The sequence below is a fragment of the Hippoglossus stenolepis genome, chromosome 10 (genome assembly GCF_022539355.2).
Source record: "Hippoglossus stenolepis isolate QCI-W04-F060 chromosome 10, HSTE1.2, whole genome shotgun sequence".
NCBI classification, from domain to species: domain Eukaryota; kingdom Metazoa; phylum Chordata; class Actinopteri; order Pleuronectiformes; family Pleuronectidae; genus Hippoglossus; species Hippoglossus stenolepis.
The window spans coordinates 5,944,199-5,966,899 of record NC_061492.1 but is presented as its reverse complement, the minus strand read 5'-3'; the positions used below and the strand labels follow the sequence as shown (position 1 = coordinate 5,966,899).

General features: G+C 44.6%; 2 protein-coding genes across 3 annotated transcripts in view; both read right to left on the bottom strand.

Annotated features, from left to right (window-relative positions):
- The window catches only part of sptb (spectrin, beta, erythrocytic), a 40,321-nt gene extending 33,370 nt beyond the window's left edge, over window positions 1–6,951 (bottom strand). The window contains exons 1-2 of the mRNA XM_035167788.2: window positions 6,740–6,951; window positions 415–697 (exon numbers count right to left, since the gene is read on the bottom strand). Coding sequence (XP_035023679.2) covers window positions 415–562 — 148 coding nt within the window. The 5' untranslated portion in view covers window positions 563–697; window positions 6,740–6,951. The remainder of the gene's footprint in view (window positions 1–414; window positions 698–6,739) is intronic.
- An 862-nt stretch (window positions 6,952–7,813) lies between these two features.
- The window catches only part of stard9 (StAR-related lipid transfer (START) domain containing 9), a 38,977-nt gene continuing 24,089 nt past the window's right edge, over window positions 7,814–22,701 (bottom strand). For both annotated transcript variants that reach the window (XM_047341550.1, XM_047341551.1), the window contains exons 20-32: window positions 22,406–22,599; window positions 21,725–22,205; window positions 14,920–21,579; window positions 14,480–14,683; window positions 14,205–14,388; window positions 13,619–13,765; window positions 13,339–13,438; window positions 12,957–13,123; window positions 12,759–12,823; window positions 12,451–12,653; window positions 11,520–11,599; window positions 10,596–10,754; window positions 7,814–9,863 (exon numbers count right to left, since the gene is read on the bottom strand). In XM_047341550.1, the coding sequence (XP_047197506.1) occupies window positions 9,762–9,863; window positions 10,596–10,754; window positions 11,520–11,599; window positions 12,451–12,653; window positions 12,759–12,823; window positions 12,957–13,123; window positions 13,339–13,438; window positions 13,619–13,765; window positions 14,205–14,388; window positions 14,480–14,683; window positions 14,920–21,579; window positions 21,725–22,205; window positions 22,406–22,599 (8,746 nt within the window). In that variant the 3' untranslated portion in view covers window positions 7,814–9,761. The remainder of the gene's footprint in view (window positions 9,864–10,595; window positions 10,755–11,519; window positions 11,600–12,450; window positions 12,654–12,758; window positions 12,824–12,956; window positions 13,124–13,338; window positions 13,439–13,618; window positions 13,766–14,204; window positions 14,389–14,479; window positions 14,684–14,919; window positions 21,580–21,724; window positions 22,206–22,405; window positions 22,600–22,701) is intronic.

Below are 22,701 nucleotides of genomic sequence, written 5' to 3'. Positions count from 1 at the left end.
TATGAGAGGCAGACGGGCAGGGCAGCTGTCCAGATCGGTCAGACTGGGAACACTCTGGGAATGTGCAAGCGATCCCAGTTACTTGCGGAGGGTGTGGAGCCGTGTCGGGGCTCAGCTGCCGGGAATGTGTTACACCACGAGGAACATGAGGGACGCACACACACACACAAGACAACACCTGCAGAGCTCGAGCCGGGAGGCTTGAGGGGGAAATTGCTCGGGATGTGATTCTGTCATTTTGTTTGACTGGTTTTCAGTGAAGGTCAGAGTTTTACCCAAGCCCGTTCAACCCTGTGGAATTTGAACAGACACCCTTTCATTTCTGCCCTTCCCATGCTCTTAAAAAACGACAGCGCCTCTGAAACGTGTGGCAGAGCGGACGGCAGCCGGCCTGTTTGCTATGCAGCCACTCACCTGCGAGGGCCCTGATGCGTGAGCGCTCGAACAGCCGGGCCGAGCAGTTGTCATTGTCTAGTTCCTCGTCACGGAGGTCAAAGCGGGTGTTGATGTGGCTGTACTGCTGCGAGATCTCCGCGTTGTCAAAGTCTGTGGTGGAAGTCATGGCGGTGGCCAGCGTGGCGAGCGAGCGGGCAGGCGGGGGGGGGTCGGCGGCCGGCGTCCTCAGGTGCTCTGGGTGGCGAGGGAGATGAGCGGGGGGGAAGAAGTGTCAGGATGGACGTGGGATACCGGAGGTGGTCTGAAACACAGGAGGACACACAGCAGAGGTGTAAGTTATCACGTACAAAGACAAAGTGATGCAACTTTAATAACAACAAAAGTTATCAGAAATCAATACAAATAGTAGAAAACAAAGAGGTTTAATGTCCCATTGAATTCAATACTGTGGTTTGTTTATTCTCATGTTACTCAACTTATTTTCACGTTCATCTGCTGAAGGAAGAAAGTTTCTCTGTGATCGTTTAAATCTGAGTTCAAGAAGAAATTTGAAACCTCCGTCACACACACACTGAGAATATTTGCGTATTTTTCGATTCTGGATTTGTGAATGACAGAAAAGAATCATATGCAATTTTAAGAATTTAAACAAGGACGGTTTACAGCAATTGTGTCTCTTTAAGAATAAAAATATAAATGTACACATGTGACAGAATAGATCAATGTTGGCTGAAATACTAAAAGAAAAAAAAGATCACACAAATCACTGAGAACTGAGGAATCTGAGCGAGATAACTTTTGGGAACCGGACGACGTGGGAACTAAAACATCCAAACAGAAAATTAATAATGACATCTGTCGTAACTCCACATAATTTAAGCCGTAAAGCAAATAACAGCAAGAGCTTTTCAACTTAAGGTCCTACACATCGTTGGACACAGTTGTTTCTGTTTTCTTCAGGATTATGTCAGGAGGGAATGCAACGATTAATTTGTGAATCAATTAGTCGATAAGAAATTTAAGCTGCAACTATTTTGATATTGAATTAATTGTCTCAGTGATTAACTCAACAAAAAAGCCTGAACTTATCTTCAGATAATGACAATTTTATGTAAATTGGGGTTTTAGGACTTTTCAACATTGGATAAGATTATCTCAAGTTTATTATAATGCTCAACGGATTAGTGTTGGAAATGATCAGCTGATTCATCAATGATGAAAACACTGGCAGCTCCAGAGCAGGAACATGATGCTGATTGGAGGAAGCATCATCTCGGCTGCAGTTTAGTTTTATTTGTGAGCTAAAATAAAAAGTTTTAATCCATCAGCCCCAGAGTGGAGAAATGAAATCTGTCTCAACCCTCTGTTGTGTCTCATGTATATTTTTAAACAGAGGTCTCACCGATCACAGGCTCCCATGCCCCTCGCGGCCTCCATTTTGTGTGCGTCACTTTGCTTCGCCCCTGCAGTGTGTCTGTGTGTTCTTTGCGTGGAATGGCGGGTTGAAGGGTAGCCGCTCTGATAGCTCTATCTGGGTGCAGCATGGCTCTCTTATCGTGTCACACAGGGGAGGGCAACCCCCCCCCTCTGGGCCGCGCAGCATGACGAACGCGCCTTCGTTTGAATGATGCAGCTCACGTAGTTCCAACTATGTGTTTGTGTGTTTCCCAAGTAATCTACTACACACAACTCTGAGTTACTTAGAGGTACGTGACCCAAGTCGTTTAAGTAAGGCAAATTTATTCTTCTAAACAAATACTTAAAAGAACAGAATAACTTATTTTGAAAAATGTATTCAAAATTGTACTAGAATAAAGTTATTAGGATTAAAATATCTCTTTACTAGGAACATCTGTACAGCTGCTGATTTACGCAATTATCCAATCAGCCAATCGTGTGTCAGGAGCTTCAGCAGAACAGGGAAACATGTGATTTGTGGGTTTTTGTGAAACAGCTCATTCCTCAGAACGTTGTGATCATGAAAACCGTCCAGTGAGCAGCAGCTGCTGTGCAGACGGAAACGCCTCGTTTCTGAGACGGGTCACAGGAGAAGGACCAGACTGGTTGGGGTCCTGGTGACTCAGATAACCACTGTGTACAACTGTGATGAGGCGGAAATCTCCTCCGGGCTCAGAACAGCAGGAAAACACGTCGGGTTTCACTCCTGTCGGCCAACAACAGAAATCTGAGGCCGTTAATGTACAGTTGAAAACTGAAAAACGCAGGAATCTGGATTTCTGCTCAGGCTGCAGATGGTGGAGTCGGAATGTGGCGTCAAGAGCAGGAATCCATGGACCCAACCGGCCTTGTACAGTCCAGCCTGGTGGTGGTCCACACGTTGGTCTCCTTATTACCAGTTAATCATGATTTGAATACCACAGCCTGAGTATTGTTGCTGACAATTTACCTTTTCTAGTGCATTGAGCTCTCTAGAATACATACAGTACTTGAGTAAATGTACTTTCTAAACCTCAGGAAGTAAAGACACAAATTCCCAATGCCCACAGAGGCTGTGGTGCCGGTGCATTCAGAGAGGCGTCCTACAGGTGTCCCTCCCCCTCCTGCGCAGTATCAGTCCTCTTGCAGACGTCTGTTATCGGAGCAGCGACGCTCCACCCACCACCGGGGATCCCCTTATCACCTCACACACACACACACCCCCAACAGAGCCACAGCACAACACACTCTTACAGCGCTCAAAGCCCGTATCCACAAAGTGTCGGCTGCGAGACACTAATCGTGTCCGAGGACTGACGGCCCGACTTAGCTGCCAAACACAAACTTCAGCAGTTTAAGAGCTTGAGCCGAGACGTTTACGCGGTGATACTGCAGAAGGCTCCATTTAAAGCTACTGTGTAGAAAGACAGGCCTCCTGCTTATAGACGGTCCTGTGACACAGAGGTCACGGGTTCGACCTGCCCGCCACAGCAACTGTGAGTCTGTCAATGGAGAGGAATCCTCTGGTGGTGTCCTTGAACCAGAGGCAGGACTCTCACATACCTGCCCACTCACAGCAGGTCACCCTGTCGGCTCCACGCCGCTGCAGCCGAGACTCAACTCACCAAAACTCCAGAGAAGAAGCTGATCGAGGGGATGGGGGGGTGTAAAACTGTATCTATGCAGTATGGTAGCTGAGAGGTTTTTCCAAATTATAAAGTTCCAGCTGAAACAAAATCCTCAATCTACTGTGAACACTTCACAGATGCAGACCTCGAAATCCAGTGTCTACAGAAACTACACTGTTCTCATACAGACACTATTTAGTTTCGGTTATTTTCAACTTGCTAAACTTGCTAATATCACAGGCTGTATATGATTTTCTTACTGTTTGATAATTAGCCACCATTTGACCTGGTGGTGGCGCTAGATGAAAAGATCAACAATGACGATCTATTAGGAGTCAAATCATGAAAGTTTATATTATCCATTCAGTAGATGTTGAGATATTTCACAGGTTCAATTAAAGATTCAACATGGGAAACAAAAGGAAAAATGTCAACTCAAAGTTATTAATATTACGTTTTCTGTCCAAACCCACAAGTCTCATAGGAACAATGATAAATGATCTACTTTCATTATAAGTCATTGTTGTTGCCATGGTGATGTCTGATGTGAGGCAGATATATTACCTCGACTGATGAGACAAATAAACTTTGACACCACTTGAATCTCTTTCCATCAGCTGCAGTTTGAAGTCGTCAGCACACGGTTCAGTAAAAACGATATTTTTATAGCTGCACTGGGTCATTTCTCAAAAGCAGTGAAATGACGGATGATAGAAACGGCCTCTGGGATTTCTCCACACGTCGCTTTATGAACCACATTACGTTTATTTGTGCAGGAAATTACAACGATGCCTCGAGGGATTTTTTTTAGTTTGGACGCAATTAATTTCCTTTGAATGTTTAAAAGGTGTTAATGACATTTTTACTCTTAAAGTTTGCTGAGATGAAATTCTCTCAAACCAGAAAAACACAATTCATTGTTTATGACGAATGAAAAGAACTTTGACGGTGATTGAAATTGTTGCTTTGTTGTTAAAAGTACGTGACGAAGAAAAGTGAAATGTAAGAAACAAATCAACACCTGAGATGAATAATAATAATAAATGACTCTCTTACTAATGATAATAACTATAAACATGAGAATTTGAAGTTCACAATGTGTTTGAATAAGGAACAATTTCCAAAACTCATTAGTTGATATGTGGCTTAGCTCAGAACTAACAGTAAACAAGGAATTACGTAAATGTGCATCTTACTGAATCAGGAATTGAACCTGGACGTTGGACATATAGTTGGCCCCTCTGTTTAAACTGTGGCCCCTTCATGGCCCCTTATTTAGACAAATCATAGAACCTCCTCTGCCTGGAACCCATGCTCCCAGCTGAAGGTGTGTAGATGCCTGTAAAGTGCACTTTCTACATTAGCTGGATCACAGTGAACACATTACGGTGAGCAGCACAGACTCAGATGGATGAAACAAGAGATGAGTGTAGTCGAGGCCTGTGGTCGGGCAGAGGGTAAATCTGAGACATAAACACAAGAGATCAATGTGTAGAGGAGGAGGAGGAGGAGGAGGAGGAGGAGGAGGAGGAGGAGGAGGAGGAGGAGGAGGCCTGTTACTATGAGCGACCACCGACGTCTGCAGCTTCTCCTCAAAACAGGACGATTCAACACCAAACTAACTCGAACTCATTTAGTTTTAAAAACACTGATGATGATCAACACTGTGGGAAAACGTCCTCTGTTGTGGTCGACACAGTTTGGACTGTAACACTGAGCAGTTATAAAGAATTGATAGTAAACTATTCCTGGAGTGTGTTTACACAAAAGTGCCTGCTCTCGTCCAGACACACACACACACACACACACACACACACACACACACACACACACACACACACACACACACACACACACACACACACACACACACACAGACAGAGCAGACAGAGACAGACACACACACACACACACACACACACACACACACACACACACACACACACACACACACACACACACACACACAGACACACTCACACTTGTCCTTTTAAGGGGAATACAAGTTTTGTGAGGGGAACTTTTCATTTCTGAGTTATTTTAAAGCACTGAAATGTACGAAAGAGCTTTAAGAGAGAAGAAGAGAGGAAATATGCAAAAATGGTGAAGAGTACTTTGGATTAATATCTGTGGTGGAATGTAACTAAGTACATATACTCTAAGTATTGTACTCTGTTACTTTTACTCTACTTTACTCTGACTTTCAGGGGGAAATAGAAGTATTTCCTTCTGAAATATAACATAAATAATACTTATTATACTAGTTATAGGCTACATTACCTTTTACTCAACATGTATGTAACAGACTTACTTTATATCAACTTAACAAATGAGCATCTCCACTCACAAAATATGATGACCTCTTATTTTTATTTGTCAAACTTCCCAAAAGTATATAAATGGTAGTTTCACCTTCACCAGCTACAACAAAAAAGATACTAGCAGCGGTGAAACTGCCACATGAAGGCATCAGTAATCATTTCATAACAAGCTTTATAATAGTCTTGACTCTAATAGGGACCATCTTTCTGAAATAACAGGACTTTTACTTTTGTAAAAAAAAGACTTTAACTTTTTATAGCTTAAAGCACTTTGTCCCCACTTTGAAGACTCTACTTTTACTTTCTACCAAATTTAAAGATGAACATTTCTTATTACAAAATATGATGAGCTGTTATTTCTATATGTTAAACTTGCAAAAAAGTAGCCTGAAGAGAAAATAAAGTAGCAGCAATAATACAAATGCTTAATATAATATTTAATAGTCTAATTGTCACATGGGACATTTTGGATTTCCATAACTTTTATCTTTGATTGTAAATAGTTTGGTTAAACACTTAAAAGCAGTCACAGTCCAACACTTTAAAGAACCTGAAAACGTTCTTCACCGTTAGTTTCTCAGAGAAGCCACTTGCGCACTTTGGGCACGCACCAAAATGCGCAGTGGCGTCACTGTGCGCAGCTGCAGCCGCGGGCCTCACTGCGGCCTAACGCACAGATAACAGTGAGAAGTCGGGACTTCAGCAAAGTGTCGCTTCTTCTAAAACAAAAACCAACTTCTGTAAAGAAAGATTCAAACTGGAGTGAATCCACTGGGTGTTTTCCATCGACGCCAGGATCAGGATCATGGCCGCCTGCTCCAACAGGTGGTTGGGAGGGAAACTTGTAACTCAACTACAAACAAACTGACCGAGGGGGGGGGGGATTCGAGCATCTTCCCAAACGCGCAATACTTTCATTCCACAACGACACATTAGCTGCTTCAACTTTGCACTTACTCGCTTCTGGAAGTCGTCCCGTCTCCCGCAGTGTTTGTGCTGCGGCTGCTCCGTGCCAACAAACCAATTATAATCCCAGGGAATCGCACCGGGGTCCGGGTGAGAGCGGGCCGAGGTGTCCACAGCGCGGGGGGCGAGGGGCTGGAAGGCTGGAGCCGCCGTGCGCTCCACGCTCATTCCCGACTGACCCACCCTGCGCGGTTAAAAATAACGTGGGTGCATCCAGTGCGTAATGTGTGCGCGCGGGGGGGGGGACGCACATTCCTGTCCGGAGCTGGTGACTCCAAATGGCAGAGGAACACGCGCGCACACACACACTCCACCCAGCCTCTAATCGCACACATAACACCCACCCACCCATTCAGAGCCTTTCAGAAATGTCACCCCCCCTCCACTGCTGCCTGTCACTTACACGCAGGCTGGAGGAGGAGAGGATGTCAGACACACAACTGTGACACACAACTTCGACACTTTGCCATGTTTTAGCACGCATCAGCATCAACATGGGAGCATGCAACTGCAGGTTGAGACAAACTGGAGATGAGATGCATCAGTTTGAACTTATTGTTGTTGATAATGTCACTTTTTTAAAGTTTATAAATCTTGAAAACCGGTGTTGTAAAACACAATATTTACAATTGTCTGTTATTAAAAAACAGAATTTGAAAGAAAAGAAAATTCTCGTTTTTTAAATATGAAGTTCTACATTGACTCACTTTGGGGAAAAGACTGTAGTTGAAACAGTTATAAAGCTTTAAAAGTAAAAAGTAACTTCACTTAGTAAATCAATATGAAGTCTGAATCAGTTTGAAACTAAATGTCAAAATATTATTCCACAAAACACGGGTTCTTTGAAAGTAAGAAAAAAAAAAAAAGTAATTAAAGTATAAAATTCAACATAAGTTTGTTTTGGATCTATTTTGACTCTAAGGTTCAAAACCCTGATCGAGGTTCATTATTGATTCTGATCTGTCAACACGTCTTCACATAAACAGACGAGAGATCAGTTCAAAAAGTTTCACTTGAAAATATGTTGTATTCATTCAAATAAAAACACACGGGGCAGACAACAACTCATTAGCAACAACAAGCAGAGTGTTTATAATGATATACATTTAACACACAATGTCAAAACATAAATAACAACAAATGAGCACTTTTCAAATACATAGAAAGACCAACAAAAGAAATCAGGACAAAAGTCGTCTTCCCTCACGCTTCGTCTGTATTTTTTTGTTTTTTTCTTTGGTTGCCGCGGGAACGTCTGTCGTCTCAAACGTGAGGCGAAACAGTCGCGAACCTTCAGCTAGTGTAAATAATATGGCTTCATGTCTGGATCCAGCAGCTTTGACTGGGAGCAGTCCTGCTGTCGATCGGCTTCTGCATAGTTTTTTTTGAAACACCGCACAACAACAAAAAAAGTACGTAACATTAATAAATGCATAAGCTGCTCTGTGCAAGCAGATGTAAACGCTCTGCTCGCAGAAGACAACTTTGAAAAACACATTCAACAGTATTTCAAACTGCGGGCAGGACGAGGAAAATAAATAGAACACACTTCTGAAAGAGGAGAGAGCAAAACGAAAGCCCTTAAAACTCAGCTTATGCAAATTTTGGGGTACCATAAAGTACGGAGGAGAAACAGGGAGGTCGGGGGGGTCAGGGAGCCTTGAATCTGTGTCACTGGGTTGAACGTTGATCAGACTATTTCCCCCTTTGACCTGTTTAATCCTCAAAATGTCCCCCGACTCGTCCTCTCACTGTTTTGCTACAGAACTGTTTTAGGATCAGATTTTTCTGCAGAGAAAAGGAGCTGCTAAGTGGTTACAGGTTGCAGTGCTCATTCAGATAATCATACGCTTAAAATAACAGTCTAAGACTAAATAAATAATCCTTCGTATTCCTTCAGTTTACCACTGTTTCAACCCATACATAGATCAGGGAATGTACAAATATTACTGGGGTTGTGAACTTTATATTTTAACGTTCTTGCATTAAAATAACTTTAAAATTGGTACAAATCATGTACCTGAATTTAAACCTTCCTTTAAATCTTAGTGGAACTTCCACCAATGTGCATATAGATAATAAAACTGCACCTTTATGAACCATGAAATCTTCCAATTTCTTCCCCAGTAATCTTTTGCAAAGTCCTTATTTTATCTGAAGGACAGGGCTGAACAATATTTGCAAATATTTCCTTCATATGTTGAATTCAGGTATTGTTGTTTTTTCATATAAAAAGAGAATTTCAAACTAAAAATGTAATAATTTCCTTCATAAATGTGCCTCGATGTTTCAGCTTCTGGAAAATGTCTCTTACCCTCAACACCGACAGGTTAAAATAGAGTATTTGCATAAACTGCTCGAGCACAGATCTGGTACAAAGTGATGCTGCCCTCTGAAATGACTTGTAACTGCAAACCCGGCTGCATCTATCCATCATAGATAGATAAAAATGATATGGACGGACACTTGTAATATATCTCGTAGCGTCCCAACTGACCATTTACTAACTCTAAGGTGGTCTTGACCTTGACTTGAGCATATTTGGCTGTGGTTCCACGCTTCAATGTAGGAATACAATGACACCTACAGCTAAAAGACACTGAAACAATCTAAATAGCTGGTGTTTATCTGGTTATAACAGAATTATGAAGCTATTTCATCAAATGAGTGATTCGATGAATCCGTCGAGACCTAAATGCAACACACTAAACGTGCCAATGTCAAATCGTTCCCTTAAGACTTCAATCTTTGGTATAAAAGGATTTGTAAAAAGCATTCATGTACAAATAGAAAAATACAGTTTCAATATCTTGTAAAAAAAAATGAACTTCATACAAAAAAAAAGCTGCTTCAACTCGTGTAACTGGGAATCAACGTAGAAACAGTGCTCATGGAAAAAAAGTCAAGTAAATAAATCTCAGGTGCAAATTCCAAACGCAGACTAATAACTCCGTGCTGGGGGAGTCCAGGCTAAGTGCTCGCTGCTGGTGCGTCTTCATGCGTCCGCCCGGAGTCACGAAGCGAGGAACACGTCAAGATCGGCGATGACGGCCGCCTGTCGCCTGGCAACAGTGTTCAAGAGTCGGGGAGGGAAGGACGGAGTTCCCAGGTCGACCTGAAGGGGGTGAGGAAGAGTAAGTAACGAAATAATACGACAAAGATTATTCACATCCAGCCGCCCAAAAATGAGACCAAAACGTCTTGATCGCCCCCTAGTGGATGGATCGGGGGCATAAACCCCACCTCCTCCATGTTAGTGGATGGGACATGGGGCAAACTAAATTCTTCTCAGAGACAGTTGTTTATTTGAGCCCCATTAGATTCTGCTTTACGCAGTTGCTTCTCTTTGGGACGATAAAAGTCAACTCCGGAATAAAACAAAAGAAAACGTAAAAATCAACATTAAATCACCTTCCAGCCAATTCCCCTAAGATCGAGCTGCCTGCCAGCGGTGAACCGTAAAGTTAAAGCAGAGTGGGTGTTGGCCGGCGGCCTGCACTGATCAAACTGGGCACTCTAGTTTTACAATTAATATAAATGAATGTCTGAACTAATGACAATGCAAGAAATTATCGTCAGATTCTAAATTTGATTTCCAGGTAATGACAGTTGGATTTAAATCCTTCACAATACTTTCATGTCTATCTATCGTGTGGACAGAGGTTTAGTCCACTGATTTTGTTCAGTTCACACAATCCACCTTTATCCGTCAGAGGATTCCTTTTGTTGTCCGTGATCAAACAGTTCGTACTTTTGCAGGCACTTAAAATGCGCTGGTGTTTTATTAAGCACAACACGTACACATGTACTTCCGCCGGCTGATTAGTTTACAGCTGCCGCGTCTCACCTGCAGCAGGTAGATGACCCTGGTGGATTCTTTTCCGCCGCGTCTAATTGGCTGCAGGACCCAGCAACTGGGCATCATTTCCCCCCGAACAGCATCCACGCTGGGACGAGGCAGAGACTCCTCGAACACCGACTGCATGGCAAGCACACACAGGCCACCCTGAGGCAAAGAGAGAGAGAGAGAGAGAGAGAGGAAAGACAAATCATCAATAAAACAGGCAGCTCAGCTTTTTGATCAGGCAAGAAGCAACTGTGCACCGACATCCAACTGATGAGCAACAGCTGACACGGTTTCTTCCGCAGCCAGCGCCTCTGGGTCGGTGTCATTTATGATTCTGTTTCTGATTCTGATTCTGATTTATGCTCTGTGTTGTTTTCCTGAGTATTAGCACTAAATCTAAATATCGTGTTCTACATTTTGTGATGAAAAACTTCAAGCCACAGTGTTTGTTGTTAAATCGTCTATCTAATAATTCCAGAAATCTCTGTCAGTGGCTCACATTTCACACTGGGCATGTGTATCGTTTAGGGTCGGATTTGGTTCGATACGGACACACTTGTTGATACACTTTGAATAAACAGGTGACCAGTGCCCTGTAGCAGAAGTGGCTGGGACTCAGGAATGTAGAAGATGTTGTTCATCACAACAGCACGAATACTGATTCTTTAGTTTTTACAGAGTCGAGCTTCACCGAACTTTGAATAAACAGGTGAACGGCTCTTTGTGCAGCTTCAGGGTTCTGTGGACTGAGTCCCGCAACCGGACACTGCACTAGTTGGTTCCAAATGACAGCACCGTCGGATTCTGGTTTCAATGCATGTAAATGAGAAAATATATTTTGGTGCAAATGCTCATTGGACCCGACAGAAGAGCGACTCTGAGTAATCATGGGGAACGGCTGGGCGCCTCTGCAGCTGTGCTTACCTGTTTGGACTCCGTGCTGATGCAGCAGAAGTCCCGCGGCTGGCTCAGGTGGCACGTGGACGGATCTGTTAGTATGTAAACTACAGAGACAGAGAAGAGAAATGCTAGACTGGTCAAAGAATGCTTATTAAAAACATTAAAATAAAAGAAAATACAAAGGAATTGAGGTGATGGAGCAGAACTTTACTGCTTGATAAGATTAAAAAGCCTTCTCACTCCAAAATAGACAAAAAAATCATGTCTTTATAACATGATACGATGAACTACTATAATAAACTATAAATCTGTATGGAAACTAACAAATAGACACAAAACAAACTTTGATGAAAGTCTAAAAAGATTTGAGCAGCGCCGTGGAGACCGAGCAAGAGTCTCAGCAAAGATATGAAATGCGTCATAGTGCAGGTGTGAATATAGAGTCATGGTAATAGAATATACTTGTCAGTGATGAATGAGTCTCTGTATTGTACTGAAGATATCTACGGGCTGTGGATGTATAATGTGAAGTGAATACATTTGCAGGCTCCATAAAATGTAAACACTTCTGCAGCACAGACAAAAATATAAATATTTCAGCGTGCGCGTGTTCTTGCAGAAACAAAATATTTTTGCAGCTCACCTTTCTACAAAAAAACAGTACATCTCATAAAACTAATAATTTTACCAATGAGTAGATTTAATTTAATGTCTACTGCATACTTGCAACTGACTGAACCATCAACTGGGATTTCTGACCAGTATCCAGAACCTTCACTTCAGTTAAAGTGGAAATAAAACAATATAAAACCTGTTTAATCGGGAAAATGTAATCAAATAATGTCTAATGCCTAAAAATGGAAAAAGTCAAGTCAAATAAAAAAGTACCAGAATATACCACTGGTATTCACTATGATAACTTAGATATACAGAGTAGGCAGAGAAGTTAACTCACCCAGCTGAGTGCTGTCATCTAGTGGTCGGGTCCAGACAGAACGGACTGACTGATTGTACATGTGGCTCTTGGACAGTTGGCAGATTACGCTCCACACTCTGTCCACGGGTCTGTCCAGCTCCACAGCCCCGAGGAACCCATGGACGGACGGGCTGGAGGAGGGCTTGTAGTAGGCCTGGATTCCACGTTCTTCTCCTTGGTACCTGAACAAACACAAATTTAACATATGAGCAAACTGGAGTGATATTGTGATATTTATAATCCCAAACCACAGGAACTATAAGTTTTGGATGAAATGAGTGAATCACCTCCAGTCTGCTGTGGCCTTGCCCATCACCAGGTTGGTCAAATCTCTGGCTGAAGCTAATCGCACCTGTAGAGGAAAAAAAACATAAATTATAAACCAGATAAACATTTCTGAGAGAGATGATTATTGGAGTCATTATGATGAACAATATTTATTGACTTGTCTGAGAGTTGGATCTTTCAACTCCAGGCAGTTTTACCTCTGATAGAGCTTGCCGAAGGAGAATGGACGTGATGTCCTGATAGGTCGTGGAGATAGAAGAGGCGGAGCCGAAGGAGGCGGTGCGTGGACGAGCACCAGTGGCGGGTGATGGAGATGAGGTCATCAGGGGATCAAAGGAGGTGATAGAAGCCTCATGGCGGACGTCTAATGAGACACGTGGATGTGAGCAGAGTACGTTCAGCAAAAACTAAATCAGTGACAGGCAAAATGTACTATTTTCTAAGTTATCTGGAATAATATAAAGTTCTGGACTATGTTTCTAAATCTAAAACGATTCCATTCATTCTCTGTATTTGATACTTTGAGGCTTGTTCTGCTCACGTATTGTTGGCTTCAGTGAATCCGTGTTCAGTTCTTACCCTGGGCCGACAGCCAGACTCTCTGTGTCTTCACACTCGGGGGAACACATATAGGAGGACGTGTCCTGACCTTCAGCCCTTCATCCTGAAACCCTGTCATCTGAGCAGAAATAGGAACATTTACAGTTTCCCTCTGTTTTCCTCATTTTAAAAAGAACAGAATATATATTTTTTACAAATCATCCAGATCAATCATTTTCCATTCTTGGATTTTCAGCTGTACGTTCTTACATCTCGTGTATTTCATGTGTAACATCTGATGTCACATCAGTGTACTGACCTGTCCAGTCACAACTGGTCTGTTGCTGAGCTGTAGCTGAACAGTGTTGCCACTGTTGTACCCTGAAGTGGGTCCAGAGGAAAGGCTCAGGCTCGACCCGGTGCACAAGGTGCTGTTACTGATTCTCGTCCGATGCCTCAGGTCATCCTGCCCGAGACACAGATGGAGATGCCGGTGAAATTATTGGCAATACTGCAAAGTCATGAGTTAACTGAGAGACACTGAAAATACTGATTCACAATATGAATTCTTCTTCGTTGTTATTTAATGTCAAACACAAGCCAATTTGTGTTTGCAAGAATTGTTAATATATTTTAACCTATTTTTTTGGTAAATGATTTTTAAACATATTCTGTGATAACTAATCAAAAATATCCAAAGCAATAACTATTTAGAAATCAATTTAATTGCTGGTTCAAACTTGTCAGTTGTGAGAATTTGCAGTTTTTCTCTCTTCTATATGATTAGAAATTAAATAGCAAATAGAAAAACTTTCTGACACTGGTCTAAACTAAAACTTTGGTCTGAACCGAAGTATTTGTGATACTTATAATATAATTACATATATTATGAGCCATAAACTGACCTTTGCTTCCTGAGACAAGGCCTGCTGCTGCAGTCTCCTCTTCTCCTGCTCAGTCCTCTCTCGCAGTCGCTCTCGCGCCTTCGCAATCTCTGTCCTGGCTTCTTCTCGGGCTCGGCCGTAGTCACGCAACAGTTGCTCAATGTCAGACGGACACTGGCCCTCTCCTCTTGGAGGATTTGGTGTTCTGAATACAGCAGAAAATTCAGTAGACATTACAATAAACTCAAAAAAGACTATTCTGCTTTGTTATTCTTGGTAGAGAGCCGGTGTCGTACCTGGTGCTGTCTGTCACCTCTTGGCGGAGCTGTTGCAGGTGCTCTTTACGGCGACTGGGCACGGCAGCAGACACTTTGGAGGATGAAGCGGCCTCTGGAGTAGCGGAGCGAGGATGTTTGCTGGGACTCAGACTGCGAGCTCTCCGGTAAGTCTGGAGCCGCTCCTCCCTCTCCTGCCTCAAACCCTCAATACTCCTCCGGTGGCTGAAGGGAAGGATTGTAGAGATAGAAATCTTAAAATTGCAAGACAGGGCATTTTTCTTGTAGTATAAATTATTTTTAAATGTTTTTTTAAGTTATTGGATAAAATGTATTGCTTTAATAATGGACCCAAAACTCAAGCATCATATTGGCAGCCTTATCAGAATATTTCCAACAATCCACAGCCCTAATTTTAATCACATCAGAATAAATGGTAATTGGATCGTGTGTTTTCTCACCGATCGTACAGCTGCTGTTTACTCGGAGCAGACGTCCGTGGTTCCAGCTCGTCTCTGCACCTCGGGGAGAGCATCTTCAGCAGCGTGTCGGTTTCTCCCAGCCCATAATGCAGCTTGGCCTCCGTCAGCTCCACGGTGAGAGGTGTGGAGTTCATGCTCAGGTTGACCGTTGCCATCACCTGCTCTCTCTCCTGTCGCAGCCTCTCTATCTCTCTTGCCCGTCTGTCGCCGTGCTCCACAGACTCCACGTTTGAATCGCAACTTTCTATCTCCCCCCATTCGGGACGGTTCCTGCTCCGGTCGTGGTCGTTGCTCAGCGATGTGTCCAACTTGTTAGAATGTTTGGATTGTTGCTGGTGGATGCCCGACCAGTTGTTGAACTTGTTGTGCAAGGGCAGGTCTTCTGGGTCCATGTGGTGGTCTTGACGTGCAGACACGCTGCTGAGAGGGTTAATGCTCACGAGGACATCTGTGTTGCACTCACTGGGCGCCAGTGACACCATGTCGTCCTCTTGGAGTGGAACAGTCCCGTCGCTGACTGGTGATAAGTCGCAGGAATCGATGCAGAAATCCACAGAGTCATCGACAGGTCTTGTGTAGCCTGATGGTTTTCCATGTTTTGCTGTTGCCTGCTGTTTCTGCTCAGTTTGTGTTAATAAAGGACGGATGTGATGCACAGTTTGACCTTTTTTAGACGTCCGTGGTTGAGGAGAGGTCATCTGCCTTTTTGAGCTGGCATGTGTGTCATCCTTGTCTTCACAGGTCTTTACATATCTATCCAGTGATGAACTGAGGCTTGCAGAGCAGTTATCTGATCCTTCAGGAGCCGAGCAGCTCATTTCACTTCCCTTCTCAAGCCACACAGACTCTGACTGACTCGATGAAACATCACAATCCGGTGTGGACATTTGCACATTGTCTGAGACAGATGTGCAGGCTGACTGTTTGCTGGAAGGCACATTTCGGCCGTCTTCCTCAAAAGCGTGGCTTGTTTTTCCACCCACATGTTTCGAAGGACACATTGTTGTTTGTTTTCCTCTCTGCTTCAAACGTAATCTTGCTCCCACAGTCAGAATGGGAGATGATGCACGGTCTTTATACGTGGCCAGTTTCTTTGAACACGGTGAAGGATCATTTCTCACAGACGAACTGTGATTTTGTTGGTCTCTTGATGATCCTCGGGGGATTTCAGAAGTTGCAACACTTTTATGGCACGGAGCCTCAAGCTTTGAGACTCGAGAAGAAGCCGATCTCACGCGTCTTTCAACTGCAATCTTCACAGGAGGCGTTTTAGGACCGATGCTGTCGGACTGTGAGGCAGCAGAGGCGTTAAACCTCAGGTCCGGCAGGCTCTGCATATTTCCGTCCGTGTTAGCTTTTGTTTTCACCTCGCAGTGCACATCCTTGTCTTGAGACACACCGACGGCCTCAGAACCGATCACTTTGACTATCACGTTGATCTCATGAGGTTTGGACATTTCACTGGGCGTTTGATGGACGGCGACTTCCTTCTCTGCTGGTGTGGAAAGCTTTTCGGTCTGGATCCCAACGTCTACAGCTGTTTGAGTTGAGCAGTCTCTCGTAGTGCAGTCGACAGACTCACCATACAAGCTGCTGAGGTTTGACAAGTTGATGCTCCTCCTCGGAGTGGACCTGCTGACTTCACCTGTCCTCATTTCCTGGACGTCTCCCAGCAGATCTGAGGTGCTGTCGATCAACTTGGACAGGTGAGCCGACATGCTCTCCATGCTGACCCACGTAGAAGATTCTTTAATGTCCGTCTTGGTTTTTCGTGTTGCAGGTTCATCGGTGTTGCTCCGTCTGTGACGATCTTTCCTCATTGGACCACTACTGCTTTTAATCAAATTCACTGTTTGAAGCCCACGCTCTGTTTGAGTGCCGTGTTCGCTCGTCCTCGTCCTTTGGGCCCGTGTTTTCTTTAGCTGGGATTCTTGCTCAGAGGAGTAAACGTACATGATTTCGTCCACGTGACTGGAGGCGTTGCCAAAACCACCAGGAGCACCGTTGCTTGACGAACTGCCGCTCACTGTCAGACTGGCTAAATGAATGTGGATATCAATCTGTTGACCGGGTGCAGGCTGGGACGTTTGGTTTGCATGCTCCTTATAGTCTTCTATGCTGCTAAGTGTACTGGACAGCCCCTTGTCGGTGGCGTACGTGCTGAGGTGTGAATTGAAAGGAGAGTTCTGCCCGTTCAAACCGTTGTCCACACTGCAGCACCTTGTTATGCGTTTCTCTGCACTGTTCAGAAGAGGAGATTTGCAGGACAGGTCGGCGGCGCTCCCGAATGACGGGTTCTTATAGCAGTTCTGGTTTGAGTCGTCGTCTTGCCACTGGTGAACAAAAGGGTTGATGTCACTTGAGGCGAAATGCATAGGGGAGTCCTGGGGCGTCAGTGTCGTCTTTGCACTTAGAAAGATTCTTTCTGCGTTTGTCTTTTGTGACATTGGAAGTAATGATTGTCTCTTTTGGCCGTAGTCTCTATTCAATTTCATCTCACTTTCACCCGGAGTTCCAGCAGAGCAAGATTTCATTTTAGTTTTGCTTACTAATAATGACATAGAAGCATCTGGATCGTTGCTTCTAGCCTGTTTAACGTCTTGTTTACCATGACTCGGTGTGGCAAGCTTGACCCATTTAGACGAGAGTCGGTTGTGATGCGCTCTGGTGGTTTTATCATCCTCCTCATCCTCATCTGACGACTTCAGCGAGGACTCAGAGGAAGAGGTAGGATGAGTCTGGATCTTAGACCTTCGGGACCTCTTGGTCTTTTTGGACATGAGGGCTGAGTCACCTTGGGTAACACAGGATGTGTTTACATCACCTTCTCTGGACACGAGAGATCCAGAGCCATTTGTATTTTTGACAATATTTCCCTGTGGTCTTTTGAGCGGAGGCTGAATTGAGCCACAACTACTTTTGTCATGTTTTAATTCAGCCGAGATCTCTGGAACCGGTGCTTCAGACCGATTTTTCATCACACGGGTTCCTTTACTGTCGACTTCAGTATATTTATCACATTTGCTCTGTGGATTGGATAAATCGTGGTTCTTGTTGTGATTCTTTTTGCTCTCACAAGCCCGAGCCAAATGATCTGCACAGTTAAACTGATCCTGTGATCCTGCGACAGACAGTTTCCCTCCTGTTGTGGTCTCCGCTTCAACGTTTTCATCCTGGCCAGGAGTAACAGCCATCCCTTTTGTCGTGGCGTTCTCATCAAAGGATGTATTCTGGTCGCTGTTTGGATCGGGTGGCATGAACAGAAGACGACCTCCATCTGAAGATGATGCATCTCCAGATCTGTCGGGACTATCCAAGTGAGGCTTGTCAATTGCCTTTGGTGAGCTTTGTTTGTATGAATAAGGATTTTTATCTTCGACACTAGATGCACCTTCCAAACTGACAGCTTCCACACAGATAGCTCCACATGCATCACTGATTATTGACGGTGTTTCATTGTGTATTTGTTGAAGTTGTGGGTTATCCACAGTGGGAGCATCGGAGCAAGTCTGTGTGTCCATTCTCTTCAAGCACACGTCACTCATGGGAGAATTATGATGGGAAGTTACTTTTTGTTTACCGACATCATTCATTTCTTCAGATAGAGCAATTTCCTGTATAGTGTTTCTGTGAAAATCAATATGTTTTCTTGCTGAAGGAGAATCATTCATTGAGGAAATGTATTTTCCAGAGGGCTCAGCCTCTTCGCGGCTGGTAAGTGTCAGATTTGATTGGATGTCGCTGCATTTGGGAGAGGCCTCCTTGTTTATCGGCTTATTTAAAGTCCCGTCAGGAAAGTTACGAGCTTGGTCGATCTTTAGTGTCACTTTAGTGGATTTAAGAATGAAGCTCTTACTGCTCTCTCTCAACTCAGCTGACAGATTTGATGCCAGGAGCTCGTTTCTGTCCAGGTCACGTGTGGTTTCCACTGATACACGTCCACTGAGGTTTGTCTCTCTCACCTGATCCTTCTGTTCATCTCTAACCTGTTTTTCCGTCGATGCATGTTCATCACTACAATTACCTACACATGACGCAAAGGCAGTCAGGCGTTGACTCCTGCTCGTTCTCTCACCATCACTACCAATCAATGACAACCTCACTCTCTCTTTTACCATTTTTGAGATTCTCAGGTCAATGGCACTACAAATAGCATCTGAAGCATTAAATGCATGCTTTCTGTTAATCCCTCGTGTTTCTACAACTACCTCCTCTATTCTTACGTTTCCTTTTTCTTCTACCTTTCTGTCTCCCACCGAGAAACCACTCAGGGTACTTTTCTCACCACTTGTAAGCCGACGTTTAGAGTCTGCAAAGACGTGTCCAACTTTTCTGTTCATGGGCACAGAAACTGCAGATGCCACGGAAGCCACTTTGTCTCTTCCCTCAGCACAAGCAGAATCACATTCAGTCTCCACCGCAGACTGCTCCTCTTTAGAGTCAGTAGCGTTGTTATTGTCATCGAGCAAAACATCTTCGGGGCTGCCAACTGGTGTCGAGCAGAAAGTTACCAGTTCGCTGCTGTTGCTCCTTTTTGGAATTTTCATGCTGCCAATAAAAGCATCCTGTTGCTCTTTGTTTCTCTTCCTGGAATTTTTACAAGTGGGTTTAACAAGCTCCTGTTTTAGTGCAACATGCTGCTCAGATCCTTTGGTTTCATCCCTCGACAGTGATAAATCTTTGGTATTCTCAGGCTCATAGTGCTGCATATCTTTAAACGTTTCTGTTCTATCCAGACTGCATAGTAAATCGACTTCAGTAGAAGGTTTGAAGGAACTCAGAGCTTCAGACATCTTGTTCAGGTCTTGGCCTTGACTGGTAGGATTTGTCGAGGAATTCGTTTCTGATTGACAACACGAGAGGCTCATTTCACTGTCAGAAGACATAGTGACATCACCAGCTACCACAGCAGGTGCATCTGTAAACACCTGATGCATGTTTGATGCTTGTGCAGTGTGAAGAATCCCAGTGTGGGACACAGAAGTGGTCCGATCTGAGGTGGGAAAGGTTGCTGGACTTTCAGTATCTATAACAGCCTTCTCCACATTTTCAGACTGTGGCCCTGCTTGCTCTTCTGTAAGAATCTGAGACTCCACTGAAACCATGGTTCTGCGTTTCTGCACTGTCACATTTACACCATCAGCGCTGGTGGACGTTGAGCTACAGCTTCTGTATCCGCTCTGAGAGTCTGACAGGTTCACACTGGTCAGACTGGATCTGCTGCTGCTGGTGGTGCTGCTGCTCTCCACTTGTGTGAACACCATTTTTCTTTGGGAAGGCAGGGAATCCTTTTGAATCCTGGGACTGTCTCCTGCGTCAGTGGAGGACCAGGCGTCGGTGAGAACAAGCACGTTTTCAGGCTCCCTCGCGCTGTAGCTGCTCAGTGAGCGCGGGCTGTCGGTCAAAGTGGTCTCCATGTTACCAGCGTCTTCAGTCAGTTTTTGCGCAGTGTCTTTGCCTCTGGAATCTGCAACTAATGGGCTTTCAGGTGGAGGATTCCCTGCTGCACCAATCTCACCTTTACATCTTGATTTTGGGGAAACCTCCACTGGGGTTACCTGGGGTTTCTGACCATTGTGCCACATCGGTAAAACAGAAGAATCTGTGACCAGAGAGTAAGTTGGTGCCACTGTTCGGCTAAGTCTCTCCATTGCAAGATTTCTCCCACTGCGCTCCACAGCCAAAGAGTCTTCAGACATCTGAGAGTCTTCACTTTCTGCTCCACTCTGAGCTTCCTCTTGTCTCAGCTGCTCCGCTAGAGCCGTCACATAAGCAGAGGACAGCGAGTCGAGAGAGAAAATGCTCTCGCAGTCTGACGTTCCTTCATCCCTCTCTTCTTGCTCCTCATCCCATCCTATCAGTTCTTCCTGCCTCTCAACCCATCTGCACGTCTTTTTCATCAGGGCCTCAGTGCTGTGCCATCGCCTCTGTCTGAAGCCATCAAAACGACTCCTCTGGTCAAGCTCCTCGCACGAGACGGCTGCTTTGATGGCACATTGGCCCCGGCTCATGTTGCCGTCTTTTAGGATCCCGTCTCTTTTTTGTTTCCAGTGAAATTTGCTCGCTATCCTCCCCAAAGGTTTGAGGCCTCGTCCTCCAATCGCACCCGCCAGTGGTTTTCTGAACACCTTGGACAGAGCTGTTTTTAACCTGGGCCCCACAGAACCAGAGAAAGATTTCCTGATGGTTTCTAGTCCACTGTTAGGTGTGTGGGCTGGGGTTCTCCCAGTCATACAAGAGACAGTTTCAGAACCGGGTTTGTCCGTTGTGGACACGTGTATATTTTCTTTGCTGACTCGCCCCGCAGTTCCAAGAGGTGACTTCAAGGTAACTGTTGCGCTCCGATCGGATCGGTTTTTAAAGGACAGATCTCGGTTTGGCAGCAGAGGTTTTCTTTCAGGCCGATCCCGACAGGGCAGAGCTTGTGGTTCCTCACCGGAAGTTTGTCTGATGTTTTCAGAGGAGGTGAACCTACTCCGGCAGGACGGACTATTTCCTGAGAAGATTGTTCCAGAACAGCTTTGAGTTCTTTCTCGAGGAAGACACTCATCTGACGCCCACTTCCTGCTGCCAATGGAATCCGAAGTTGCAGAGGTATTTGAAGTCAGGTCTGCGGGTCGGTTTCTCTTCAGGAAATGTCTGTTGAGTAGAGAAAAGGAAAATATTTAAATATAGGAAGGTAAATGCATCCAAAAGAGCCTGAGAATATCTTTTCTATATTAGCCGCTCATAGTTCAGCAGCAACTAAGTCTACAGGTTTTTCCATTTTACTCTACGTGCTCACCTGAAGATGGGGGTGTGTTGTGGGTGGAGCCGGGACAGGAGATCTGCTGAGAGTGAGTGTCTACGAGAAACACAGTGTCGTCCTCTGAGGTTTGAGGGGGACACTTGCTCAAGAGACTCTGGGCTGTCCGGTCCAGGAGGCAGAGCCTTTTCCAGCTGCTGCAGTTCCCTCTTAGCCTCCAATAGATGCTGCTTTCGGGCAATTCTCTCCAGCTGGTACTGCAGCCTTTTCCGATGGATGCGGCTTTCGGCACGACAAAGGGCGTGATGCTTTATTAGCTCCTCCTGCACCGCCTTCTTCCTGGCTTTTACCACCTGGCAGGGACGATTCACTCTCGGCTCTACCTGATCCTCGGGGGCCTGGCTTGTGAGCCGCCCCAGGAGAGATTCAGGGATAACGTCTGTTTGAACTCCAGATTCTTGGGTGACTCTCTGCGTGAAAGCTGTCAGACGTTGTTTCTCTTGTAGAATCCACTGCTGGACTATTGGATAAAGAAACAAGAAGAGGAATGTTGGATGGGAAACATTTACACACACGTATTTATCAAATAAACAGAATTTCAAGTAGTTTTTGTTGCACTTTAATATTAGTTTTCTCTTTTCTAGTTTTTAGAAACTTGATTGGTATCTACATGAGCAGCCGGGACAACTTTCTACGTGTGGGTGTGTGTGTAGCACTTACTCTCAGCGTGCTGCTGTCGAAGGTGAGCCTGCTCCCTCTCCAGCCCTTCCTCCGCTCGTCTCTGTGCTGCCTGGATCTCCTCTCGTAAACTCTCCACGTAGCGCTGCTGCTCCTCCACACGCTGTCTCACAGTAGGCTCCTCGCTGCCGGAGAGACAGGCACCCAGCTGCTCTTCGAGCTTCGCTTCCTCGACACTATAATACAGCCACAAAGATACAGGATGAAACACAGACTGAGAAACTATGATGAAATAAGAGGAAAAAAAGGGAATCAGAAAAAAGCAAAGGCATTATTTC